Source organism: Daucus carota, chromosome 8 (genome assembly GCF_001625215.2).
Source record: "Daucus carota subsp. sativus chromosome 8, DH1 v3.0, whole genome shotgun sequence".
Classification (NCBI taxonomy): domain Eukaryota; kingdom Viridiplantae; phylum Streptophyta; class Magnoliopsida; order Apiales; family Apiaceae; genus Daucus; species Daucus carota.
In genome coordinates, this window is record NC_030388.2 from 17018878 (window position 1) to 17027296 (window position 8419).

The following is an 8419-nucleotide window of genomic DNA, read 5'->3' on the forward strand; positions in this document are numbered from 1 at the left end:
TCTATTTATAATAAATAAAAGAGTAGCTAAACATTAAATTATCTACTAATTTTCTATGGTGTGCCCATGAGCACACACTAGTCACTAACTCCCATGAGAATACTAGCTTTTGATTGGTGGATGAATAATAAATGTTAATGGCCCCCCTGCATTCACACCAATTCCACCAATCAAAAGAAGCCATTTCTATAAAAGTTGGTGCTTATTGTATGCCCTTGGGCACACGTTAGAAAGACCGAATTATCTAATATGAGCTCAAATATTTGACATTAAATTATCTAATAACAGCTCCATTGACCAGAAGCACACATGTCAACTTTCTCTTTGTGTTTGTAGTTTAATATCCTAGGTTGAACAACTCTTACAGCTACATGTTTTAGTAATGTGTTTGGTGTTCTATCCGTGTTTCTTTTGGATTTTTGGTAGAGGTTTACTTGCTCTCTTCGGTCAATGTCATGTAAATGTAACATAAATAGTATATACTTAATTTCCATAAATTTAATATATATTTTGTCGATTTCAAAATTATTGATAAGCTAATTCATAAAATTAGTTGGATGATTTCACTCGAAAAATGTGCAATTTTTCAACAACTGTGAAGTTGATTCTGAGCAAAAAGTTGTCTCCTTTGACCGAGTGTCAATCCAAATTTCACATCGTAAAAATAAATAAGATTTATTTTAAATATAAACGATCAAGATGTTTTGGGAGGAATCCAAAACAAATCGATACCCTTATAATGAAGAAGTTGATTGTATAACAAAATATCATAGTAATACGAAGTTAAGGAGTGATGGTGTGGGACAGAGACTAGCCTGGAAAGTAATGCAGCAGACTACAAAGTAGAAAATCTAAAATTTGACAGTAGCTTGGATTACAAGGGAAATATCACACAGAAACTGATAGCTCTATTATTGAATATACACCAATTTTTAATAATATCCAAACAAATATTACTACTGAAAACAAAAGGGTGGAGTAGTCATTTTAGTACATGTAATTAAGGCAGACAAGCCACCCTTTGTTTTGTCTGTTTCACAACTGTTATACAAACTCACAGTTGTTCGTGTATTCACTTGTATCATCTCTTTTCCCGGCTCTTCATTCTCTCTCTCTCTCTCTCTCTCTCTCTCTCTGCTTTTCAAAAAGCTAGTCTATTCTATGCTCCCTTGTAAGTCTTTATTTTAACTAACTTTATCCCATAAATTTCAAGAAACAGTGTGGATTATTCAGGTACTTTGCTTCATCTAAACCAAATTCTCTGCTTTTGATCATATTAACTTGATGGGTCTTTCTTTTTGTTGATCTTTTGATATGTGTATTTATTTCCTTTTAAAATCTTATCTGCTTAGTTGATATGCATTACTGCAGACTGTAATTTTCTGTATGAAATGGTTGATGATGAATTGATTGTTTTAACTTCTATGGTAGGAATTTCTATGCTTAGTTTCTGTTTTTTTAGTTGGATGCTAAATTTTGTTATTATGTGTGTTTTATACTTTTGCCTTTTTCTGTTGCAAGAATTAAGGGTTTTTAAAGTTGTTTCCCCACTTGGAGTTTAATCATCATTAGCTTGAAACACAATTTTGGAAACTTTATCCGGGAATTAATCAAATCGATTCGGAACTTATACAAATAATGAGGATTATAGTGAAGAAGTGTTCATTAAGTCTTATCTTCTGAGGCTATGTTTTTTTGGGGAGGGGCACTTATATTAGTTTTCAAGGTGAAGCATCGGAATAAATTATTGTTTGAAAGGTGATATTTGAATTTGGAAGGTGTATTAGTATGTTATGCGCATTCTATGACTTGAATAAGGTCCTTGATTTAGTAGGTGCACTTGTAATTTTGAGAACCTTCTGGCTGGTAATGTGCAGTCTTTGTTATTTCATCTAATCCCGAAAGTACTAAAATATGCTCTTGTTTAGTACTCTTTACCTCAGATTGAGCTTGATTGATGATATCAGGATTTTGGAGTTCAAAGCAGATGCTTTGTAGCTGTTAGATATGGAAATTTCTTATACAATTAAGCTGCGTTCTGATTTCATTAATGACGATATCTGACTGATATCTAATACAATTTGGTGTCATTGATCTGGAATACATGAGGGCTGAACTAACTTTTAAATTTTGGACTGCTAATGCATTGCTTATCATATTAATTGTCATTGTTGAGCAGAGCACTGCATCTATGTTTATAAAATAACTAATTGTGGCTACAGTTTGAGTCATTTCGCCAATGTTTGTTTGTAGTACTAAGTAATATTAATCAACCTTTATAGAATATATTATTTACTTGAGCAGAGATGTTCGAAAGATTAAAGTATTGCGTCACATAGCCTTCCCTTCTTTTCCCAGTTAATTTCGTTTTTCTTTCTGAGCCTAATTACTGAGATTTACTTGGCAGAAAGCGGATACACCAGACAGAGGAACACCACATGTTAGAAGATTCAGTTAGGTGAAGAATAGTCGCAGAAACAATGAATACTGAAGCACATGCAGTAGATGAAGATGATAGAGAAAAGGAAAATAACTTATTGGAGGTACTGCGTTTGGTTTCATTTTTCTATAAATTATAACTGCTATTTGTATATGTTTTCACAACTTTTATATATGCATGCTGCCCTTCTGTAGTTTCTAATCGTTGGATATTCTGCTTCCAGGTCGTTAGTGCAGAAAGGAAATTGTGGGCTTTGATCCATTCAAAAGGTTTATTACGCATAGATGTTCAAGAGTTATATCACAAAGCTCGGTCTGGTTATGAGGACATGATCATAAATGATCGCGAAGGAATGGAACTTCAAGATGTTGAATATTGTTTATGGAAGCTTCACTACAAGCATATTGATGAGTTTCGGAAAAGAATACGACATTCATCTGGTAGTGCAGAAAACAAGAAAATTGGAACGTCACAGAATGTTGCTAGTCTGCAGAACAACATTGAAGACCATGTCGAAGGTTTCAAAACATTTCTGTCAGATGCAAGTCTATTTTACAAGGATATGATAAGAAAAATGAGAGAAAGTTGTGGGCTTTCCGAAGAACTGCTACTTTCTAGCAAGGATTACAGCTCCTTCTCAGTTGTACCTGCAAATTTACTTAAATGTCAATATGCATGCCATCGATTTTTAGTTTGTCTAGGGGATCTTGCTAGATACAAGGAACTTTGTCAAAAATCTGAAAATCGAAACTGTAAGTGGTCTGTCGCTGCTAACTACTACTTTGAAGCAGCAACGGTTTACCCAGATAGTGGAAATCCTCATAATCAGGTATGTTCTATCTATGTATAACAAGCAATATGATAGTTTAATCAACATAACAGAACTTTAAGATTGTAGATTCTAGTGGTTTATTTCTTTGCAAGTAGTTTTGTAACTGTTCAAGTTATATGCAGTTGGCATTATTGGCAACATACGTTGCTGATGAATTTCTTGCCTTGTATCACTGTGTTAGAAGTCTGGCCATCAAAGAGCCTTTTCCAGATGCGTGGGACAACCTAATGTTGCTCTTTGAAAAGGTATGAACTACTCCTATCTCTTTGAAATATTCACTATTATTAAAACAACTATGTTTCAGGAACAAACTTTGCTATAATTTATTTTTTCTTTCGTCCTGTTTCTCTTGTTGTTGGTATATTGCAGAACAAGTCTTCTCCAGTTCATTCACTTTCCAGTGAGATACAATATGATATTTCCAGACCATCAGAGAGATGTTTCCTCAGGACTAAGTCACAAGAATCTAGTGTTTCCTCAAACAAGAAGTTGGAAGTTACTGAACTTGCTTCATCCGGAATTAATGATTTATGGCCTCTCTTTGTCAGAATGATAAGTTTCTTTTTTGTCAAATCAAGGTAATTATTCAGTATATGATATCCAACACCTCTTATCTAATTCTGTCATATCGCGCAACATATTATATCATGCTTTTCTATTATTAACATCTGTCTTGTTTGTGCACCAATGAAAATATTAGTGTCTTTGTTTGATTACTTAGTGTTATTATTCATGCTAGTTGTATTTCTCTTCTTCCCATCTTGTGAACATAAGATTATGATATACTACCAGTAGCTACTGACCATCTTAACAGTCTTCATCATTATTGACATGCTCTGAAGATCATAATAAAGTCAGCCTCCCAATCCTGCATGGAGTATTACAGAAACCTAGCAGGGACAGATAATTTAAGGTGTTGGTCTTTTTTTGCTAAATAAAAATTTCTAACATTGAATTCACGGATTAAGCCTTATTGAAACCAATTGATGCATGTAGATTTGGTTTCGCTAGATGATTGCACTAAATCATTCCTCATTAAACAATAGACTATGAACATACATACCCCATACCCCCCCCCCCCCCCCCCCCCCCCCAACCAAACCATCATCATCATATTTAAATCACTGAAATTATATGGTTTAACCATTGCCATTTCAAGACCTCCAGTATCAACTCTTTAGTCTCATGCCATATTCAGCAATCACAACTTGTAAAACTAGAGACGGTGTCTTTGACGAGATTACTATGAAGTCCGTGAAGATCAGTGTCTTTAACAATCTTGGATATAGATATTATGTCTAACTAACTTCTTAGTAGATATATAAAATAATAAGATTACACCACCCCTATCAGCATCTTTCTCTTGTAATCACATCAACAAATGTCTTCGTCCCCAAATTATTTCCCCTGAGTGGAAAACAGAAATGAGTGAATAGGCACTGGTACACAGTACCCATCATATTACCTTTAAGGTGCTGCTTTCTTCTTGGCATGTATTATCAGAGCATAATAAATTCAACTTGATATAGTTTATTATTCAATGTGTGACAAACAGTTCCGTGGAGATAAATGAGTTAATGCTGAGGAATTTAAGACAAAAACATGTTTAGAAACATCTTGGTTCACATGTTTTGCTTGAGTTGGTACATGATCTAGACCTTAGATTAATCAGATATGGAACATTATCCAATAATATTTAGGTGCTGATTCGTCGAGGATCTAGGACGGAATATTGCAATACCCGTATTGTTGGTCTACCAATATGTAAATGTGATTGACGCTGTGTGATCAATCTCGGTTTGAAAAGATGTGAGAGACCAAGAGACACAAGTAGTTATTATTATAAGAGATTCAAATTCTATTTATGTAGTAAAAAATACTAAAAAAACACCACCACTATCTTTAGGTTATGATTTCTTTGCTTCTAATCTTCACTAGTTTAATTTTAACTATAATGTACTATCTTCTTCCCTAATCCTAATATCTTTATCTGTAACTTATTGGACAACTATCCTTTTAAGTCAAAGTTTCAAGCTTTGGTATCACATAGAGTGTTTAATTTTAAGTGATTTGATTTTAATTATGTGGGAGCAGCAAATAATCCTGTAATATCTAGGTTCTCATGGTGTTCATGACAACTGATGCTCTATGGTCATACGATGAAAGCAGCTGTTATCTTACTGCATTATGAAAAAAATGTTGTGCTGCCTCCATATACACATTAGTTTTCTGTGTGCTCTTGGAAACTTCTGCACAAGATGATAAAATATGGATATCTTGATTTAGATAAATTTTGTCTAGCATACACCAAGTTAATTTAATTGCAAGCAATATGTTTTGGCCTTTTTGGATGGTTTCATAATCATTACTGGACTAGGTAATTTCACAAAAATATTAGCTAAATCTGCCTTTCATGCATCTCATTTTTGACACTACGTATATGATTATGATACCAAAGTAAATAATGCTTGTGCCAAGTTATCAATAATTTTTGACCTAATATGCAGCAAATTTGTTATATCTGCTGCAGGCTAGAGGACTTTCATTGTGCTTTTTCTTCAACCTTAAGAAAATTGGAAGCTGTGCTGGCTTTAAAAGAAACAGAACTGAAAGTCTCATTGGAGTCCTATGGACGTCTGGATGCAGCAAGAAGCGGCCCTTATCGAGCCATTCAACTTGTTTCTATTCTTATCATAATCATCCATAATCTTCCTGAAATAACGAAGGTGAACACATCAGTAGATAAAAATGAGACAGAGCAGTCTGCTTTCAGCAAATTAGCGTGGACTACCACATTCATTTTCATGGGCCGTGTGATAGAGAGATGTCTCGAGGATATGAACGGGGACTCTTGTCCTCTGTTATTCACTGTGCTTGTTTTCGTTGAGTGGCTGGTAGGAGTTCTTGACAAAGCAGAATTGTACAGTGCTCATGAAAATGTTAAGAATGCTGCAGCATACTTTTTTGGTGTATTCTGTAGCCTTCTAAACCATCTTGATAATAAAGAAGGTGAGGTCAAGTTCCTAGACCGTAATGCATTTTGGGAAGATTATGAGTTGAGGGGTTTTTCACCAGTAGCCCATGCTCATATGCAATTGGATTTCTCAACTCAGGGGGAACAAATTAGGAATTATGACAATGGATACACAAGTCGTGCTCATCGCATTCTTCATGCTGCAATGAGAATTGTGGAGGTATCTAAAACTACACGGAAGTGGCTATCTTATGATAAAGTTGGAAGAAAATTTAATGCAGCGGAAATGATTCAAAGTTTTGATCGTAGAGAAGCAGAAGAAATGAAGGTTAGTCATGCTAAGGAATTGAAACATGATGAGCTATATGAAAAAGAAATTTCTGAGGAAAATCAAGATAAGCCTAGTGTAAAGAACGAAAATGCTTCTGTGGACGATGAAGAAGTAATTCTTTTCAATCCTATAACCAGACATAACTCAGAACCGATACACAGTTTGCTTATGTCAAAAGGTCAGATGTCATTACATGAAAAAGATGATCAGACAGCTTCTTCTGACGAAGTTTTGCGCCGTGCTACATCCTTGCTTCTTCCACAAAACCAAGGTCAGCTTGAGTCTCCCAAACTATATTCTGGTACCACAGATTTCAGATTCAGCAAGCCATATAGCCAACCAGAACAAACTGTAATAGATTCATCTGCATATCCTGCTGGGCCTCCTTCGCTGAGTGGCTGGGTGTTCAACAGAGAAAGTATGCATGCTGATAGTGATAAAGGGCCAAAGGCATTTCATAGACATGACTTAGATCCGATTGCAGAAATGCCTTCTGCATCGCTTGGTGGCCTATCTGTGAATGAGAAAGAATTTTCTCCAACTACTTATAACCCTTCTCCTCTGTATGTGGCTCCATTGCCTTCAGCACCACAATTACCTGCTGATGCAAATTGGTTGAAGGGCCATTCATCAAATTTTCAGGAGTCTAAAACTGGAGCTAAAATCAGAGAAGCCGAAGGAATATTAGGTCCAACACCGACCACTAGGTACCCAAACCTGTCTCCTACTCATGGACCATTTAGCCCACGGCTTGCAAATTTTATTGATGGCTATCCACCACTTCTTGGAATGAGCTCATCCGAATGGCTCTATCAGTACAGGAACAGTCATATTGTTGAACAAGCTAATGATCGCATATGGCCAGTTCAAGTAAATGCACCAGGAGACTTTGGAAACTTCTACAGTCATGATGCTTCCAGGTTTGATTTCTTCGACAGGTGGGGCAATCCTCTGCCTTCCAGTCCAATGGTTTATTTGGATAACCCGCATTTGAACACAAATTTGCCTCTCTACGGAGTAGAGGAACAAAGAAGGGAGAAGCTGTTTCATGGTTACCAAAGACCGATCTCCTATGGATGTGTTACCGCGACAGACTTGGGAGCAGAGAAGCCACCACTTCTACAGTATCTACAAGAAAGAGAATGGCAACTACAACGAGAGAATAAACTGCGAGGTCCTCCCTACATGGGGAACTAAGTTAAGGTACATGAAGACTTTAAGACTGACTTCAATTCTAAGTCTAAATGTTTGTTTGTACCTGGGTAAATGAAGGTCCTGCAGGTTTTCAAGTGACATTCTGGTTGAACTTATATTTGAAGAAGTGTGTATTTCTTGTTTTTGTCCAAAAGCTACAATGTTCTTGTGCCGATCAGATGGTTATCAAATAGATGAAAAAAATATGTAATATTTCTTTCAGAACTTAGTGATGTAGATTGAGGGATAGTAGTAAAGGTTTAACGATGTTCATGCAGATTGTGACTTGCCTGAATTTGTAAATATTTTTTTTTTTTATGTTCAAATTTAACCGTTTGTGAGTGTCAAAACATTTACCATATAAAGACTAATAGGCTGGAATATTTTGTTGTATTTATGGTGGTAACTTGGATTTTTCTAAAGTCGTGTGAACAGTTTCAGATTGAAGTTATTTGTGGTTCATCAAATAATTTAATCGGATAAAGTCAGAAATTCTGCAAGAAGAGAGAATGTGTATCGATTGAAGTTATTTGTGGTTTATCAAATAATTCAATCGGATAAAGTCAGAAATTCTGCAAGAAAAGAGAATGTATATCGTTGTGTATTTCAAATGAACCATCACTTTGAAATGATCAATGCAACATCTAT

At 35.4% G+C, this 8419-nt stretch overlaps 1 protein-coding gene across 4 annotated transcripts; it reads left to right on the top strand.

Annotated features, from left to right (window-relative positions):
• The first annotated feature begins 1045 nt into the window (after positions 1 to 1045).
• On the top strand, positions 1046 to 8168 carry LOC108199444 (nonsense-mediated mRNA decay factor SMG7-like). 4 transcript variants are annotated; one of them, XM_064082687.1, is made up of 6 exons: positions 1046 to 1171; positions 2408 to 2543; positions 2664 to 3269; positions 3395 to 3517; positions 3642 to 3850; positions 5803 to 8168. In XM_064082687.1, exons 2-6 carry the CDS (start codon positions 2481 to 2483, stop codon positions 7772 to 7774), a joined length of 2973 nt encoding a protein of 990 aa, XP_063938757.1. In that variant the 5' UTR covers positions 1046 to 1171; positions 2408 to 2480; the 3' UTR covers positions 7775 to 8168. The 4 variants fall into 4 exon arrangements, with proteins under 4 accessions (XP_063938757.1, XP_063938755.1, XP_063938758.1 ...); XM_064082685.1 differs by having other exon boundaries at positions 1057 to 1233; XM_064082688.1 differs by lacking the exon at positions 1046 to 1171 and adding an exon at positions 1260 to 1427.
• Positions 8169 to 8419: the final 251 nt, after the last annotated feature.

Bases quoted from the DNA above. Each gene is read 5' to 3' on its own strand.
- LOC108199444 (XM_064082687.1), top strand. From the start codon at position 2,481: ATGAATACTGAAGCACATGCAGTAGATGAAGATGATAGAGAAAAGGAA. The intron at 2,544-2,663 runs GTACTGCGTTTG...TTCTGCTTCCAG, and splicing joins AGGAAAATAACTTATTGGAG to GTCGTTAGTGCAGAAAGGAA. The intron at 3,270-3,394 runs GTATGTTCTATC...AGTTATATGCAG, and splicing joins GTGGAAATCCTCATAATCAG to TTGGCATTATTGGCAACATA.